The following is a 20,068-nucleotide window of genomic DNA, read 5'->3' on the forward strand; positions in this document are numbered from 1 at the left end:
GGCTCAACAGATTCAATCTGATAAAGAGTGTATAGTGTTTCCAGCACCACAGGGTTGTTTTATGATTGCTGCATTGTTTAATTGTAATCATTGTGCTTTAAATCAAAGCAAGTCTACACATTTCCTAAACAACATTACACACAGACAATGATCCTATGTTTAATAATTAAAAAATAAAAGTCAGGTGTCATTGGTTTCATGTGACCTGATCACAAGCATTAATTACTAATAAACTATTTATAAATACTAACAAGCCTACAGTATATAAGGGATCTTTAATCTTATCTAGAATAGGATAGTATAGCTAGTGCCATTTAGTCCAACTAAACGCTTCATCTCGTCTTGGGAACTGAGATCACAATCCTGTCATACGATCTCAATTCATGAATACACGCGATACTTGCATGTATTTCCCTGTATTCAGCTGCATTCATGTGCTCGGCTATCCCAGATGCTACAGTATATTAGTCATGCTTACTAGTCACACTCGCACAGTGTAAAACAAAACAAAACACTATAAATTCATCACAAAGATGTTTTTTTTTTTGTCAGTAACTACATTAAACATATTTACATACCAATTTCTCTTCTCAAAACTGCAACAGGCCATACTTAACCCCCTAATTATCTACCTAGAATTTCCTGAGATCCTGATTACTGGTTAAAATAATTTCTGGAAATGTGAGAAAGGCCCCTCAATAGGCAGACAGACAGCAAAACAAACAAATAATCACTTTAGTGGAAGTTGATGAAATGGTTCACATTCCAGAATTCACAAGCATGTGTGAAAAGTGTGGAAATGCTTTCAGCGCTTCTCCACTCTATCACAGCTGTGACACAAATTACAAATGACCGAGCTTTTAATTTATTTAATTTACCAACCAATGTCATCTAAATTATTGCACTAAACAACAATCCATTAGAGATGTACCCTGTCAAGCAATAACGAGTCTGTAGCAGAAACAGAGCAGGCATGCATTTTTAAACAGGATCTGCCAGTGGTGCTTTGAAACACGTTTAAACTTGGTTTAGGACAGTGTGGCCTCTGTAGACAGCTCCAATCAAAAATAAATTTTTGCAGAAAGACTAACCTCGGCCCTCTGGCCTGCATCAAGAGTAAGGCTATGCCAGGCATTTAAAAACATTTCCAACCTGTGACCCGATATTGATTAAAGCAGAAAAATATCAGCAAATCTTGTGGGAAAGGTGAACTTGCAGTGGAGCTTTACAGCTTTTTTTCCTCTGGGTTGGAAATCAGTTGTCAAGTCTGCTCTCAGCAGAGCTTGAGAGACCTTTAAGATTTGCTCTAGGACAGAAGAAATCCAAACAGGTATGGATTCAATCACATTTCTGTGAAAGTGTCTAACAGGTCTGAGTGTCTAGACTGTATAAGTACATTTTTAGGGCCAAACAAAGTGTTTATATGAGTTAAGACAATAGAAACACAAAGGTACACTAAGAACTTAAATGCAGTTAGACCTAAATGCAGGAAGACTTGTTAGAAATTTAACATAAACTAAAAGTGAACATAGCCTACTGTATAAACCAGTGTGAACAGTGTGCTGTGTAAAGTGAGACTATAGAGCATAATTGTTTTATTTTAGTGCAGGACAGACCACATGGGCACAAAGCCCAAACAGATCAACAGTAATCCCTCATTACTGTACTATACATTACCACGCAAAATATGTGAAATGACTATAGAAAAAACAACTAAAAAGGAATTAAAATGTGTTAAAATAAGTGTTATGCTGCTCAGATTGGGATCATGATGAAAGCCACATGTGCCTTAAGCATCATTATACAACAGTTAGTTCCAAGTGAGTAATAGCACTAAGATGGCAAACTATATGTTTCCTATCTTAGTACTGTAAGTGAGTCAGTACTGTGGACCATACTGACTTACTTTTAACATGGGTCAGTAAGTCAGTATGGTAAGTCAGTATGGTCCACAGTACTGAGGCGAGAGTAGCACCCTGGCAAATACCACATTCTAAACCGATCATGGAAGCACTTTCAGCAAGAAAATACAAACTCCAATTCCAATGAAGTTGGGACGTTGTGTAAAACATAAATAAAAACAGAATACAATAACCTGCAAACCCTAGTTCACTTATATTCAATTGCAAACAGCACGAAGATATGCAATGTACAAATTGATCAACTTGATTGTCTCTTGCAAATATTTACTCTTTTTGAATTGGATGCCTGCCACACGTTCCAAAAGAGCTGGAAAGGGGTATTTTTCACCACTGTGTTACATCACATCCCATTTTCAATGGCAGACAGGTCTGGGTTGCAGGCAGGCCAGTCTAGTATCCGCACTCTTTTACCACAAAGTCACGCTGTTGTAACACGTGCAGAATGTGGCATGGCATTGTCTTGCTGAAATAAGCAGAGACTTCCCTAAAGAAGACATTACTTTGATGGCAGCATATTTTGCTCCAAAATCTGTATGTACCCGTCCCTAGTGCCATGGGCACCAACACACCCCCATACCATCACAGGTGCTGTCTTTTGAACTTTGCACAGATAGCGATCTGGATGGTCCTTTTCCTCTTCAGCCCGGAGGAAGCGACGTCCATGATTTCCAAAAACAATATGAAATGGGGACTCACCAGGAAGCCGATAGTGTTTCTGGGTATTGTTAATGTATGACTAAACAGCACATCAGTTTAACTCTGGTTAATACTATTTACGCACTGTGAAGCATTCTTAAACTCTACTTGGCATTTGCAGTTGTGAGATTATTCTGCACAGTGGATAAATCTGCAACACAATCAACGTCATGAAATACTGATCTGCAAGAAGCAAAAGAAAAGCATTTTCCCATCACAGAGCATGAAATTAGAGAAGCAGGCATCCAAAAGCTTTTAAACCTCTATTCTTAAAATGTTCAAGTGGCGTTTAAACTGACATTTCCAACAACTACTTCTGAACACAAACAAAAATATTCACAGCATAAAAATACACTTGAATACCATTTCATTAACTAATGTGAAAATTCTATACAAATGCTATTCTATGCTTTAAAAAAAAAAAAAAAAAAAAAAACAGTAGTAAAAGTGTCCGGACCTTTTTTCCCCTAGCAAATAACAGGACCATTGAGACCGTTTTCTCCCAGCTGCATTAAAACTAAAACCGACTGAGGAGATATTTGAGTACCTTGAGGCAATAATAGTCTAATTATGACCAGTGAGTAAATCAAGCTTAAATGATTATTATTATAACTGTGCAATTCTATATTATCCTCTGTAGAAATTAGAGTCCTGTTATTTACACTAACAATATTTCAGAAATTTACACTGGAGTTAGTTTTGGTTCATTAACTTGATTGAACAAGCGGCTTTCCATGAGAGCCGATTATTAGTGTAGCAGCACTGTTACGTGTCAAGGTTTGTATCATTCTAACGTTTAAATTGCCTTACTGTGGGTAACTCCTCACTGTTTATCATCTCGCCACAAGTAACTCGTCACCGTGTGTATCGCCTCACCGTGTGTATCATATCGCCTCGCTGTGTTAAACGCTCACCCCAAGACACAGACAGATTGTTACCAAACGGACTTACGTGGACCATGATTTAATTTTAAGCCTTTAAAATACAAGAGTGTTTCCAAAGTGCAGTATCACTGCCTTCAAACTGGGGCTGCATAGTGTGATCAAAACATCACACTATGAATTTTTTTTACACATATTATAATTTAAACTGCAATACATAACTAATAAAATGTACCATTTTGCATTCAAACATAAAGGTACGAATAATCTGATTAACAGGATTTTTGCCAAAATGTATGTAATACCTGAAAAGTATTTTTAAACAATTAACAAATGCCTAAATTATTGACAAACTCTACAGACAATCCAGATTATGCGCATATCACTCGTAGTAAAATGCAGCTTTGGCAATTAAATAACTGCACATGTCCATATTGCGGTTAAAATGTTTTTATGTGATTGAGTGTGCAACAGTATTTCAAACGACTCTCAATGCAATAATCAACCTGTGGCACAGAAAACTAGAAGTGGTGCTGCACTGACAGTAAAGCACAGCCGGTCAGCTTGGACTGAGTGACTTGTGCACTGCTGGACATCTGAGTCACCTGAAGCTCGGACACATGCCTCATATCCATGCATCTCTATTTATAATTGCAGCAGGACTGATAAATCTGTCCGGAAATGCTTGCTGTGGTGGAAAGGGTGAACACTTCATTAGACTGCAGTTTGTGGGTCAGCAGCTCACAGGTACATTAAAAAGCCCCTATAAATAATTTATTATTTTTTTTAAGAAAACATTCTTCTATTTAAAGTAATTTGAGCATGACAAGGCTATAAATCACAGGCGTATTATTGTTCTTTCTAAAACAGGAATAGTTGTTAAAGAGCTGTCACTATATCGTTATAGTTTCACCTCATGTTCACTGAGGCACTTGTGTCTGAAAGTCACATAGTTCGCCGTCAGCAAAAGCACTAGCAACACCTTAAGCTCCACCGGCTGGAATAAAACCACAGGAGTGGAAACAAAGATAGAGAGTGGATACAAAAACATCTCGGAATAAAATAACTTGAGTTATTTCACAAATAGGTTTCCCCTCTGCACTACATTAATATCTGGTCACTTTGCTTCTTATTATACTTATATACCTACCCAGTTCTATCATCACACTAATGCTTAATTTTATTTCATACAACTAGGAGTTTTTACAAAAAATCCAGCTTAAGTATTTATGCTGAAAACCTTTTATGACTATAACTGGAGAAAACATAAAATCTTGTTCAAGTAGAATATATGTCCTGTAGTATATGACTTTTACAGGCTTTAAAATAATTTAGAAATTAAGAAATGCAAGCTGCTGAATTTGTCCAACATAACTGTGCTGTGACTAGTGACAGTAAACATCATAGCACATAACCTAGTGAAAAAAAAGAGGAGAACATTACGAGAGAGCTGTGATTTAAATAAAAAAAAAATCCCCAAAATGAAAAGTTTATTATGAACTAGATAAGCCCATGACTTTGTTTTTGTGAAATTTAATTGCACACCCATAAGCATAAATGAAAAAATTGTACAGCGCCATCCGTTGAATTTTGAGATAAACTAATTATTTTTTGAAGCCGATTTTTATGATACAACAGCGTTTTCCAATTAAATTTCTCTTCTAGTGGGTGACTGCAATTAAACAAAGCCTGTATGTTACCTTAAGCTCGGTCAAATACACCTGTGAAAACAACATAAAAATTCTAAGAACCTCTTGTTTTGGTGATTTTAATATGATATGTGCAGAAACAGACAAAAAAAAACATCTTGATAATAGTAATAGAACACCTATTACTCATCTTACGTGTGTGTGTGTGTGTGTGTGTGTGTGTGGGCCACACAAAACACCTTCCTTTGTATCATCTAGCCATGTCAACTTTGTGAGCTTTTGCTGCTAAAAAGACTCGGTAGGTGCCTTTTTCAACAGCTGCTGAAGGCAAATCAGATGAAGAGTCATCAGAGATTTGGGACTTAGGTGGAACAGGAGTGTCTGAAGGAGACCATCTTTAGAAAAAAAAAAAAAATAAATGGAAAAAAGTTCATCACCAAAGAGCCAAAAGAGAGCATTATTGGACACAGGTAGATGAAACACACAACACTGTCCCCAACCAGTGTTCTTATGATGATAGTTTTTAGCTGAACTATCTTCAAAAAAGCTCACAAAATGTGACTAAATGGTTCACTAAATCACGCCACCACCACACAGGTGCCCCATTGTGGTTTATTCCTTAAACATTAGTGCATAGATAGTTTTAAAATGAGGATCTCAATTTTACTGTAAAATCAATTTAATCTGTAGCTGTGTGATTTAATCAATGCTGAAATTTAATTAACTAAATTGATATCTCAGTTTTTTTTTTGTTAAAAGTTTCTCACTTTTTAAAATATTTAGGTAAACATTCTAATGTCAAATTATCTAAAATGGAACAACTTTCCACAGAAAATGCAAACTATTTCCATCTTGTGCATTTTGCGAAAGCATCACTTTTTCCTTTATGGACGCTTCTGAATTTATGGGTGGATGGTGCAAAACGCCCCCTACTGGACTAGAAGGAGAACCAGTTTTAAAGAAACAACATTTAAAAAATAAATATAAATAAATTCATTCATTCATTTATAAATAATAAATATATAAAACAAATAATAATAATAATAATAATAATAATAATAATAATCATCAAGCCACACAAATTAGACAGCATTTAAATGTTCATTAAAGACTTACAGATATATTATTTATTTGGCCCAGACTTTTCCACCCTTTACCTACTCTACACTTGTAGAAAAAAAATGTTGTAGTCTCCTGTAGTCTCACTACAAAACAAACATGACTGACATCACAAAATGCATATTTCAGAAAAAGTTTACAACTTAGGAATATAAGAAACACAAAAAAAAAAAAAAAAACACTTCTAGGAGTGTAAATGCATGTATATAGTAATGTTATTAGGCATCTGAATGCATCAAAGTCAAAATTGGATAATGGAAGTAGAAAAATCACACTGGCATAATTAACAGAAAAAATCAAAAGGGATAGAATCATCATAACAGTGCTGTGTAAACACACCAGTATTCAACTCATAACAGCATATCCTGTAACAGCAGGAATACACTATTAGACAGTCTGTGTTTGACAATTTCATAATTCTACCCAATCTGGACAACCCTGGCCTAAAGCTTGCTTAAAGCTACAGTAACAAGAGTTTTTTTTTTTTGCTGCTGAAAATGTGTGTGTGGGGATAGGGGTGTTAGAACAGATGAGGAACAACAAAGTGTTCCTGAGCTGCTGTGTGAGTCACCCTCTACAGCCCATAATGGCAATTCACAGTAATTCACATTCAGAGCTGGCAGCTTGGGTATGGTGGGAATTTCCATCCATATACATCATATGCCACATCAGATGCATCACGATTTCAGGCATGAAAGAAGTCCAATTACAAGGTGACAGGCAAGAGCAGAAACTAAGCCGCAGAGAGTGAGAGACGGACTCCAGTCTAATACTATAATTAAACAAACGGGGACAAGACAGCATATAATAAAATGGAATAACGAAAAACAAAGTCCACAATGCACTTGTTTCTTTGTTGTTGTTGTTTTTTTTTAAGTTGTGTCTGCCAAATTCAGCCACTTTATCCTTGTTGTGGAATACATCATAACCTAATTGTAAAGCTGTGTATGCTACAGAACTACAAAGGAATGGAACTACACACAAAATTCAATTTACCTGACAAACTAATTTGATAATCATGTTTTTCCCCCCTTCCTACTTGTTTTGATATGTTCACAATATTGTAATTCCACAGCCCCATGAGAACCCTAATGCTCTTTGACAAATGGAGAACTCTCCTGAACCTCTATGCTGAAGTGAAACAGACCACAAAGCAAAGACCTGAGAACATACCTGGAAATAATAGTTGAGAGAGATTAACCAGCTTTGTGTTTTTTGAAGGCTGTCCAACCTCATTATAGCTGATATCCAGAGGACACACATCATGATCATCTCAGCAAAGGTCTGTGACAAAGACAGACTTTATGAAATAGGAAAGAATAAATCTGCTTAGGGGACCCTTTTAGGAATACGCCCAGCAACAGTATATAATTAATAATGACAAGCGCTTTATTGTATCTTGACTTATCCTTATACTTTTTTCCCCCATTTTAAAGTAGACTCCTAGGTCTCATAACCAGAGGCTTCACCATCTTACCAAATAGAAAGACTGACGTTAGAACACAAACATGAAGGTCAGACAGATTCCAGTGAAGATTACTGCAGGGTCTCTCCATGACAGATGACGTGTTGGCTTTATTGTATGACAGCAGGGAATCCGTACAGCACAGCTGGCCACCCAAGAAGCAAAAGCGTTACATCACTCTGCAATGTCCTTGAGTCAGATAGTACGCTTTGCTGAACGGAGAACAATATTGTACCCAGCAGGTACCTTTCCTCCTCTCCCTCTTATAAATGCTCATTCAAAGTCAGGACTTATTTCACTTCCTCTGCATGTACGCCAATTCACTTAAAATAAAAAATATATATATAAAACACAGGCATTCAATGGCACTGCAAAAACCAAACATCTTTTTCAAATTTATAAATAGCCATAGAAATTAAAAAATTTTCCTGCGGCACTTAAGAGGAATGAACTGTTCCATGTATTCTGCATACAACCAAGTTCTAGAAGCCTGGCTGAAGGTAAAGGTGAGAGGTCAAACATCCGTCAGCACTATTCGACTACATCGTCATGCATGTGTGAGTCAGTGAGTGTCTTGCTGTGACCTAGAGAGAGAGCTCTCCTCCTGCGGGCCGCTGCACAAACCACTCCGCCTACTGAGATAATCTCCACTAAACCATCTGCACTGTCATATTCCAACTGAGATTACGCCCCAACGCCACTGAGGCCCAGAGCACCCTCTGTGTACAGAAGCCTTGGGTAAATCATGCTATGAACCAAGCTGAACCCGTCACACACCAAAAGCAGTCAAAAGGACAAGTCAAGTGTGTATTCGGCAGTCAAGCATTAAACACCACTATATCTGCTTTCAGAACTGACCCAAAACAAGTCCGAGAAAATGAACAGTCTGAGTGAGTGTTTGTGTTTGGGGATTTTAGGCCAGACTGTCACATCGGAGTAGAAAATGAACTCAGGTGAGTGTGAGTGTGGCAACAGATGGTTGCTGAAAGGGTGGCCTCTTTTTTAATGAGCTACCTGGTGAGAGTCTTTCAATTCACTGGACACATTTCTCTAGTTTATTTCAAACTGACTTTGGTGTTTAATGATATAAAAGGGGGAGCAGAAATAAAAAAAAAAAATTGTAAAAGAACTGGGATGTTGCAAAGCATTTCGTCAACCGCTAAAAATATATCTGACCCCACAGCTTAACTTATACAGGGGCAGCATTTACAGAATGTATTTGTTTTTTCCAAGTAGTGAAAATGCAATAAGATGGTCAACTATGAAACAAGTTATACATTTTACAAGCAATGAGATTTCAAGTGGCACAAGAGGAAAGTGTTCGCTGCATCGTCAGAAGACTGGAACAAAATTTAAAGCAATACTGGCTGTTGCTCTAGTGCTGAGTGTAACTAAAAAAAAAATTATATCGCAATTGGGAAAAGATTTTGTCAGAACTTACATTTAAATAAGTTAATACACTTATAACTTGATGATTTCCGCATTCAATTAGTTCATTAAATAAAAATAACAATATTAACCTATTCATTAATCTGAACTGTAGCCTTTTTTTTTGCAAGTTTTTTCATTTGAACTGCAAATAAATATTAGATCACTTAACATTAATATCTTTTAGCATATAGTATTTTATTTATTGTAAAGTAACATGAGTATTTTATCAGACACAAAATGTTATACTATTTTATATGATTACTTTTTATAGTATTCCTTATATTATTTGTGTGTGTGTGTGTGTGTGCGCCTAGCTTGTTCCTATCAAAATTGCAAGGTTCAATTTATTGACTTTATCCGTCAAGCATGCAGAGGTTAAGGGGGGGAAAAAAAACGTACCTTCTGAAGTTGGGTTTTTTGTGACCCAAGACCTTCTGGCACAAAATTGTATACTTATTGCAAAACTTCTGACTTAAACGTGTCAATGTCACATGTACATGTTGCTTTTGCTGCACAGAGCAGATGGTGGTTGATAATGGTGTGCTGAGTAAGAGTCTAAATATTGATTTTCATGGCAACTTTACTTGCATTAGATGACGCTATTGGTTTGCGCTACGATCTCATCGGCATGTCAACAGGATAGCACAACTTGTGCCTTTAGATACTGGAAGAGACAGATGTATTAATGATGTGACCTAAACAGATATCCACTGCGGTGCTCAGGTTATATGTTTGGCTTTCATATCATATGTATGAGCTGTACACTGTACTATGCTCTTAACCACCTCTTAAAGAGGACTTGAATGGGCGCAGCATGCCGATTTGATCCCTGGCACGATATGATTACATTACACTAGTAGACCAAACTATACAGGCAAGCGTACTGGGATATGAGCCACAGCCATTGTTTGGAAACCTGTATCAAGTCCATACATCTGAAATTATATTTGATCATTTCTTTGTGATGAGCTTTATGAAAACTCAATTTTTTAAAGCAGACTACTGAGCTCTCTGGGTGGGAAGGATGGCATACTTACTTTCTCTCTCTCGTCAATCAAAGCAACATTGATGAGATTGTGGGTGTCGCATTCATATGGAAGAGATCAGATAGCACTTTCCTCCAAATGTGTTTCACTGCTTTGTTACACAGCATGGATGGCAGTTTAAAAAAAAATGCTTGAAATGCATTCTGCCCTTTGTGTCACACACATGAACCAACAGATGCCTACATGAAAGCAAACTTGGCTGTGCTCTCAGTATGAGAGAGACAGCACTGCTCTCTTTCTTGTTAGTCAAGACAACACTGAGCAATTGTGGGTGTCTGCAAACTCATGTATATGAAAGTTAGTGCGATCCTCCGAGTGTGAGTTTGTAATGTCTGGCTTCACAAGTCCAATAGGGAGCATGACCTTAGTTAGTGGTTTTTATGTGATAAGGTACATTTGCTAATCCCTGGCAAATAAGTAAACCGGAAAAAAACCAAAAAAACACCCTTTTCGCCATCGGCAAAAACAGCATTTAACTTTGAATAAAAGTGATTGATGTAAGCAATGGTACATGGTAATAACAGAGACAAGCGAGCAGTTTAAAAGGCAAAGAAAAGAAATCTTTAAAATTAGAAACCAGAACAACAGATTAAATCTCAGACCAGAGTTCTTAATAGCTTTTATAAGGCGAAAATGACTAAAACAGCGGCTTTGCTCCACAGCGTGAAACTGTAGGACTGATAAAACTGCAGTTAAACCAGAACTGACAGCCTGTCCTCTGTGCTGCTTAGATTTCTTTATTCCTTTCTAGGATAAGACTCTAAGCAGCTCTTGTCCTAAGAACCAAGACGCTTACTGCGGAAAAATGAATATTCCACAAAGGCACTTTACAGATATATCGACCATTCTATTCTGTAGCTAATGACTCTATTAAGAGCCTGGGCAAAAACACAGCAGTAGACAGTAAACTCAATGAGACCGGTCAGTGCTGTCAGGAAGCAGAAAGTCTTAATAATAGCAAAGCCTAGCCTCCAAGACAGCAACAGAGCTTTTAAATGGCCTCGCTAGAGTAAAGCAACGACCTTCACCTTTTTTTAAACGCCTTAATTTTTCCTTAACATTTTAAGGTCCTTCAGATGTGTGTTCAGGGTCAAAATTTAGCAGTGGATTTGATCAGATGCAGCCGTTAATCCGGGCAATAAAATAGCTCATCATCTGCAGCTCTACTAAACAAACACCTGTCATTGCTGCAGAAATAAACCGAATACCAAAGAGAAAGAAGAAACCTTCCCAGTCAGAGGCAAGATTAAAGATTAAAAAAAAAATGTCGTCCATTTCCTGCCTTAAAAATATATCAAGGATCTTGAACAACATCCACCAATGCTTAAGCCATCGCTGAGCCTCAATCATTAAGAACAGTGCACAGTTGAACTTTGGATTCCGAGCATCATTCGCTTGTAATCCAAATTACTTGTATATCTAATCAAATAAGAAATTATAAAAACTTGGATGATATAAAAAGAAAAACATATAATGTAATATAAAAAATAATTAATACAAAATGTTAGGTAAAAATAAAAGTAAATACCCTGCACTTTACCTTCTTTACCTCAAGAATCGTGGCTGGTGTGATGGAGGAGATAGATGAGAGAGAGGATCATTAATGAAATCACTGCTCTTTTGGCGCACTGGAATCTTTTTCTTTACTTGTGACTTTAACAAGAAACCTCTCTAATGACTTTTGCTTTTTTGCCAGAAATTGCTTTTTTTGAGGATCCAGCAGAAATGTGACATTGCATTATAATTAAACAGATTTATCTCCCGCACTGCTATAGCATGTTTAAACTTTTTATTTCTTCATGGGGGCCGTTGTTGCAGTACAGTTATTAAAGAACAGCATTGGTGTATGTTGTACCACACTCAGACAAATAAAAAAATGTAATGCGTGCACACATGGTAACAATGTTATAGTAAACAGTATACACTTGTCTAGACAATTACCCACAATCCCGCAGTGTAAGAGAGAAGAAAAATTGGCTCAGTTGTGATCACTTGATGCTCAGCACACAAAGCATGTATGTACTGCAAGACCTGGCTCGTTTATCAAGTTAAGATTTTATTTATTTATTCATTTTTATTGTAATTAATAGTTCATTGAAATGTGGTTGGTGGCACAGTGGCCTCGCGCATGCGGGGTCGAGTAATCGCTTTGCGACAGAGTCTGTGTGTGCACATTAACCCATGCTTGGTTTCTCCCAAAGTCCAAAGTGAGTGAGCGTGTGTGTACCCCGCCTTGTGCCCCTAGATAGACTCCAGGCTTCCCATGACCCTGTACAGAATAAGCGGTATAGTGTTAACATGAGAGTAAAATGTGTATATTCCACACCTACACCCACCAAAATAAAAGCATCCCAAAGATAAGTCTCCTGTCTCCAACAGCATGCTGGGATTATACACAGGCTACATGACAGCACAATCATTCATGCTCCTCTTACACTTTGCCTTCTTCACTAAAGCCTCTTTGGGACACTAACATGGAGACCATCAGTCTCCTTCTCCATTCTTTCACAGACATTGCTAGGAGAGTTCAATAGAGCCATTTAGCACCATTAAGGCTTTAGAAGCACAAAAAGCCAGACAGACAAAGGGATTTAGCTTTGGTTATTTTTTTTGTTTATTTAAATACATTAACCAGAACCCATTACATAAAGGACACTCGCTAAATATAAGCATAAAAATTAATTACAATCTATTAAGTAAGAATTTAAACAAGTCCTGTTATAAGAAAATTAATCAAAGATGGTTTGTGGCCGATTTAGCTCCTTTAAATCCTAAAAGGTTTTAGTCATCTCACACCACAGCAATTTGCCAACATAATTTTACAATGCGGGTTTATTCATTTATGGTAACATTTAATGCTGTGGAATGTTTACAATAAAGTTTAGCTGCTGTTATTATAGCTGTTTTAAGTGCTGTTTCCTCATCAGCCTCTTTTTTTTCTTGCTCTTAAATGTAATTAGATAAAAAAAGCAACTTGTGTCACGAAAGTAACAGTCTGTAAAAATCTGTTAATGTGGACATGCACGTTGCTGTGTAAGTTGGTACTACAAAACTAATAAAGACAACGTATTATAGTATGGCAGTATTATAAATCAGTGCTTTAACTTGCAGTTGAGCTGCTGTTACAGAAAATTAATCAATACCAAAATTAGTATTGGGAATACAACAGGCTGTTATATCTGCCATCAGGCTGATTAATAACTCATGGCATTTTCCATTCTATATCTCATATATGTAATCATATTCAAGAATATTTCACATCTTTGGGCTTTCACTTCAACAAAATAATTAAATAATAATTTTAAATGAGTTAAAACAATCATAAAGAAAACCATGAATATAATTTACACTTTAATATTGTGTTTAAAAACATTGGCGGAATGAAAACAAAGGTCTAGTGTAAATGCAAACTCAGCATGGCTGCAGTAATCACCCGGCCTTTTCTTTCTGCAGCGCAGTCTTAACTCAAGTAAGAAAGCGCCCCCAAAAACAATAGTGGCTACTCTGAATTCTAATTAGCTGTTGCTTTTTTTTTTTTCCCCTTCGCACACAGAAAAGGAAAAAGAAACAATCTCTTACACATACAGCCTTCTTTCATTTGGACGCTTTTACTTCACTTCATTGTCCCCGCAAACTAATAGCTGTCCTCATGAGACTGTACATGTATTATAAACAACACAAAATGATTGAGAAAGACATCAAGCAGGACATTCACACAAGGAAAACAAAATACTTTTTGCTTCTGGTTAAACCGTGAGCAAGGCAGACAGAGCATCAATTTACACCGGGCTTCTGTACGTTGACTACGAATTGGTCAATTCGTCCATTAAAAATGATATTGAGTAGGGATGAATGGCACTGATAGTGGGCACACATGTGACCTTAGACAGAACAAATTCTGTTGTGAGAATTGACACTGAAATCGAGAAGTGAAAATATATGCTACATTATTTCTAATTAATGTTTATATATAAAATATATAGTGGTTTATTAATAATTAGAATTGATTATTATTAGAAATAATTGGCCACACACAGAGATTTCCATTTACGTCCTCATTTCCTCCGTGAGGTCATTTTTAGTGATTAGCTAAATGGCCGATTAACTGCGTGGGACATCATGATGGACGTGCCACTCTGCTGAAGCTCAGTAGACTGGACACGGACTAACTGGGCAAATATAAAGCACATATGAATTAAGAGCGCAGCACTGAGTAAGTGTCTGTGCCACTTAGCTGTCGATCATTAGCAGAGGACTTGAAGAAGCTAAGCCAAAGCCTATGCATAAATACAAGCACGCACACACACACAAGTATATTGTATATTATATATAATGTGTGTGTGTGTGTGTGTGTGTGTATATATATATATATATATATATATATATATATATACAGAGAGAGAGAGAGTTTTTGTTACCCAGTAATTAACATTTATAAAGAAAACAAACCAATTTAAGATGTGCCAGTCAAAATGCTCATAGAAGCAGTAGCTATAGGGGGTCACTGAACAGGACTTTTGTGTTTTAAAAGTAAATCAGCAGTAGTCCGAAATATGCCAAAAGGTGCCACTAAAAAGATCACTGACCATGAAGTGATGACTGAATTAGCAGGCATGAGATGGAGTGCCAGTGGCAATGGCGCTCTCTGGGTACTGGGAACAATTTGCCAAGTGTTCTTATATGAGTCTAGCAACTTGTACCTCGACCAGGCTATACTGGCTAAAACTGTTTGCGTTTTTGCTTGCGCTAACCGTGCTAGTGGAGAGAGGCTTCTTTCTGCTAAAGTAAATTAAGACAATAGTGCAAAACCATTTGGAGAAGGAGAGAGGGATGTATTAAGCCGTAAAAAACACATTTAACACATATATTTGTAAGTTTATAGCAGAGAATTTTGCTGCAACATGAAAAAAAGCATAAAAATGTTTCCTGTTAGCCTAAGCCAATATAGGGCTAGCCATCTTTAACAGACTACAAATAAACAATATTTACTTACAGGTTAACAATATTTATCCTTTATAATATTTTATTTATTAAGTAGTCAAACTGATTTCAGTTTGCCGTCATTATTTTATGGATGGATGGATGGATAGATGGATCTGACCAAAGAGGCAGACAGACTGAAAAGTTCCTGGTTCATAAAAAGACCATGATTAATCTTTTATCAAAAGACAATGACTTATTGAAGTGTCCGAGAGCAAAAGAACTTTGATAAGACCAAAACAATAAAAAGATAAGGTTTCACTGCCTTTTCCATAGCAGCTCAGAGCATCCATGGAGAAAAACAGTTATTACTGATAAAACAATACCAGACTACAATGTGACCCCAACTTTGCCTTCCTCTGTTTGGGTGAGAAACAGATCAAAATGATCATAGTATAAGCAAGGAAGATAAATCTTCAGACATTTTTTTTAAATTACCATAAGGCCCATCTAATAACATGCAGCGAGAATGAGAGAGATGAAAACAGTGCCTTTTATTAGAAGCTCATGTACCCTCCTTTATCCATTTTGAAGAAAACTGAGTGAAAGAGATTCATCATTCATGAGTGTTGGCTGAGAGACTTAAAACGGAGCAGGAAATGATAGCAGTTTTTCCTGCTGCACTTCTGTGCTCGACTCAAGGGCACACACATCTTTACAACGAGGGGAGAGGAGTGTCTGGGGAGATTATATAAGGTTGTCTGTCTCTCTGCTTCAATCTGTCTCACACTTACCATCGCGACTCCACTCTGTTCTGTGTGCGTGTTTGAGACTGACACAGAAAGACTGATACAGATAAGAGGAATGATACAGTGATGCATGGAACTCACGAGAAAGACTCTGTAGGCATCTTTCCGGCTCACTGGCCCCCAGCATGCCTCTGTGTCGTTGTATTTTATACTCCCAGCGCTGCAGGAATGATTGCCACTGTAAGACACAAAATGTTAACGCCATTAAAATAAAGTTCAATATTAGTAAGCGGCGCGTATTAAAAGTGCTCTTGTACTTAATGAGTAAGGCTGTCTACTAATCTGGTGAACTAACAGACAGAAAGGAGGTAAGACATTTAGAATAAGCTGATCAATGATCTAATTCCAGCAGTTTATGGGCGTTTTCACATTAGAGCCCTAGAAGCATTTATGAGAACATTTGACTCCAAAGTCTGGTTCATTTTGATCAGTGAGAACAGACCTGGGCACAGTACAACGTACACATCCGTACAGCACGGATCGAATCAGATATGGAACAACGTCATCATTACCATCGGTTTTCTCAGAAATCTCTGTGAGCTTAGCATGCACAAATTCGCACCCTTTGACCTACACAGCTAAGATAAAAGTGGAGATAAACAGGAAGTAAATCCACAGATAGAAGAGGAAGGCACACGAGAACGTTGCCCTTTTTCCGGAAAAACAATAATATTTAGTATAGTGCAAAAATTATTTCCATTTTTTTCTTCTTCTATTGTGTTTAATGTCAGCTCACAGACCAGCTGCTGACCAGCAGTTGTTGCAGCAGTTGTTACGATCATGGTTCAAATCAATCGTGCCTAATGTGAAAACACCCTAAGTGTGCTCTTAACCCACAAACTTTCCTAATCACTCACCATGTGTCTAGGTGGCATGTTAATCAAGGTGCAATATACGACACCATACAACTTAGTTTTAATTACCACACTCACTGATATTGCTCTGCACACTCAGATACTACACCATAAAACCTTTAAAAACTTTAAACCTAGCACAAGGACTGCACCAAACATCAAGATATCTAAATAAAAATGTTCTATTACACTCTGGTTGTTTAATATCAAGTAATCTGCACATTTTAGGATTGGTACATCTTTTCAGCGATCCAGCACCTTTATTTTGCCTTCCTTCTAAAAAAGGTGAAGGTCGGTATAACCCAAGGGTAATGGTGACATCTTAATAAGACTGAGACATAAAAAGTGCCACCTTAGGCTAGGTCCTTTGGAAATTGTATTTATAAGATTTTGGACTATGGGTTTCTGTGCAGTAAAAAGGTGTCTGGGAGGCAAACAATAAAGGTCAAATGTGAAGAGCCACAGTAGGTAGTCATATACACAAAGTGAAGCAGAGTCAGAGTTGGGGTGTTTGGAAGGGAGTGGAAGAAATTGGCTGAACTCACCAGGCCACTTCCATCAAGGACACAGGCACAGCAGCAGCATAGATGGCCAAGTCTCCATACAGGTATACAATGATGCAGATGTAGAACATATTGACGCCAACTGTAGAGTAACAGCATACAGGGAAAATTATGTCAATCCACAGGTTGACAACCTTTACAGCGGATTTTACAAAGGAGGCCATCTGATCAGCAATAAAAATTACTATACTATGCAATGGTGTTTTTTCAAACTGATAACTGTGTTTCTCAAAAAAGCTCATTATCACAGATTATTTCCTGAGAGACAGACAAAAAATTATTTTGGCCTACTACTTGCACAGATTATATATATATATAAAAATTATATATTTCCTGGGTGAGAGGTCTTGGGCTGAGACTTGTTTTGCAGTTGGTTACAATACAAAAAAAACATTATGTTTGAATTCTGTATGTTTTTTAATTTAGTAAGCATTCCATCCAAACTGGTTTCTAAATAAACATTTAGTAAAGCTGCATAGTTTCTTTTTAGTCTTGCAAAGAGTGTCTTTCCTGACACCAACCACTCAAAATATTGAACTTTTGGTCATAACTTTGTATAGTTCCAGGATCCATTACCCCTCCCTGACCTTTTTATCTGGAGTTGTTTAACTTAGTGGGATTTAATTTAAGACACAATAGGCACCTAGTGCCAAAATATATGAAATTATTAAAAATTACAAACTCTCTCATGAACTTTTTTCACCACAATGCAACCTCTTCACAGCACTGGGAATATTAATCATCCTAATTAAGAAAGTAATGACTTTGTGACCAGCCCTTGCTGACTCCATTCATCCATCCCTGGCAGTGTGCGTGCCAACCCAAGAAACTGAAAGCTGCAGAGACGAAGACGGACTCTTTAACAGACATCCATCAAGTCCTTGAGCTTGTGAGGATCTCCAACAGGACTGCTGGCCTCATCAGTTCATTCATTACTGTCAGGCAAATTAGAGCTTACAGTCCATTAACGCTAAATGAAAAAGCTAACATTATACCCTTTTTACAGGTTTGATAGATGCAGCTTTTGCCAAAGGAAAAAAAAAGGGCAATGCCACCACCTGTTTCCCACCAATCATTAAAGATGAGTGAAGGGGAAAAATTAACTCCAGAGTGCCAAGTCGTACACCATATTATTCATAGTCATCTCATATCTGTTAAATGCACTTTAAACACTCTATATCTAAACTGGTATTGAATACATTACGGTTTTTTCACTTTCAGTGCTGCTGAAAAAAAATGTAAACAGTTTTAACCAATTTGTTATTACAGCTCTCTTAATGTCACTCTGCATTAAGCTTAAAGTTGAGAAACTTAAAAGCAGTCGATAGACAAAGATTTTTTTAATTCAGCAAACTGCACTTGGAGCCTAAATATTGAGATATTTACAGGTCATAAGCTGTAGCTATACTGAAGGGATGTAGATATCCAAGCTCCGTTTATTTGTTCACTGTGCTTAAGTGCAATTAATCTTTTAACTGACACTAATCTACCTTGTGTCTAGTGCTGCACAATTAATCACATAATAATTGAAATCACACTTATTAAGCTGTGTTATTATACGTTCACAAAAGGCTGTAATTTATTACTGGTAATATATACACAGTATGGGAACTTGCGTAGGGTTTATCAATAGTTTAAGTTTTTCTTTACTTTTATAAATAATTTCAAGGTGATAAATAAATGTGTGCCAAGATACCCTTAATGTGGTCGTTTGTGTTATTTGCTGTCAGCCTAGATAAACACGTTTGAATGCAAAATTGCGAAAAATACCATTTAAGAGGTAAATATCACTGTTGAAATCTCAATCTAAATGTGTGTCAAAATAATGACAATTATTATATTTTAAAACAAATCATACAGTGCTGCTTGTGGCACATGCGAATATAAACTCTGACTTTTTGTGATCAAAATGTATAGATTTTTTTTTCAAAGCATCCATTTTATGAGCCTCTTCTAAAGTTTCCATTTCATTATTTCCTGCTCGAATCGAGTAATCTGTACAAGACAACTAATTTAACATTTGAGAATTTTTCCAATGAAATCTGTAGAAAATCTGGTAATCTGGCCTGGCTCTATCTTTGAGGAGGAGGGAGGGACCTTTAAATAGACAATATATTATTTTCAACTGGCCATTCAATGTCAACAGAAACATTTTATATACAGAACAAACCACCAACAAATATCTGCAGTCAGTACCCCCTTTCTTTTTTTTCCAGTCATTCGCAGGCTAAATAAAAACCCTTCATTAACACTCACAAATCCTTCACAATGTTAAAATCTCATAGGAAGGCTCATCTTTAGCCTTGTTTAGATGGGATGAGGTTTACACGGGAGTATGGTGTAATTCCATCATTCGAAGGTGAGCATTTTATTTCAGTCTGGATAGACAGCAGCTCAGACTACACAAGCATGTCATTTGTTTTGTTTTGTTTTATTTGACTGCTGCTACTGTGTTTTCGTTGTTATAAACAGGAAATGACGGATGCTCTAGAAGAGTCTCTTTAAGTTGCTTTCACTTTATGTATATAAATAATATACAGTATATGTATATACTGTTAAAAACACATCTGTGATGCAAACACCCGGGTCCATGAGTGTTGAAAACTTGCTGGTGTCATCCGTCAGCTTTTTGAAATGTTATGAATGATTTTCTTTATTTATAAAAATATTTATTACAGACATGGTCCTAAAGAACGCAGTCCCATCCGAAGAG

At 36.8% G+C, this 20,068-nt stretch overlaps 1 protein-coding gene across 1 annotated transcript in view; it reads right to left on the reverse strand.

Moving 5' to 3' along the window:
* The window catches only part of tmem104 (transmembrane protein 104), a 48,789-nt gene that overhangs the window by 19,342 nt on the left and 9,379 nt on the right, over nucleotides 1-20,068 (reverse strand). Inside the window, exons 7-8 of the mRNA XM_053514816.1 lie at nucleotides 17,338-17,437; nucleotides 16,020-16,116 (exon numbers count right to left, since the gene is read on the reverse strand). Coding sequence (XP_053370791.1) covers nucleotides 16,020-16,116; nucleotides 17,338-17,437 — 197 coding nt within the window. The remainder of the gene's footprint in view (nucleotides 1-16,019; nucleotides 16,117-17,337; nucleotides 17,438-20,068) is intronic.

The sequence above is a fragment of the Clarias gariepinus genome, chromosome 16 (assembly GCF_024256425.1).
Source record: "Clarias gariepinus isolate MV-2021 ecotype Netherlands chromosome 16, CGAR_prim_01v2, whole genome shotgun sequence".
Lineage (NCBI taxonomy): Eukaryota > Metazoa > Chordata > Actinopteri > Siluriformes > Clariidae > Clarias > Clarias gariepinus.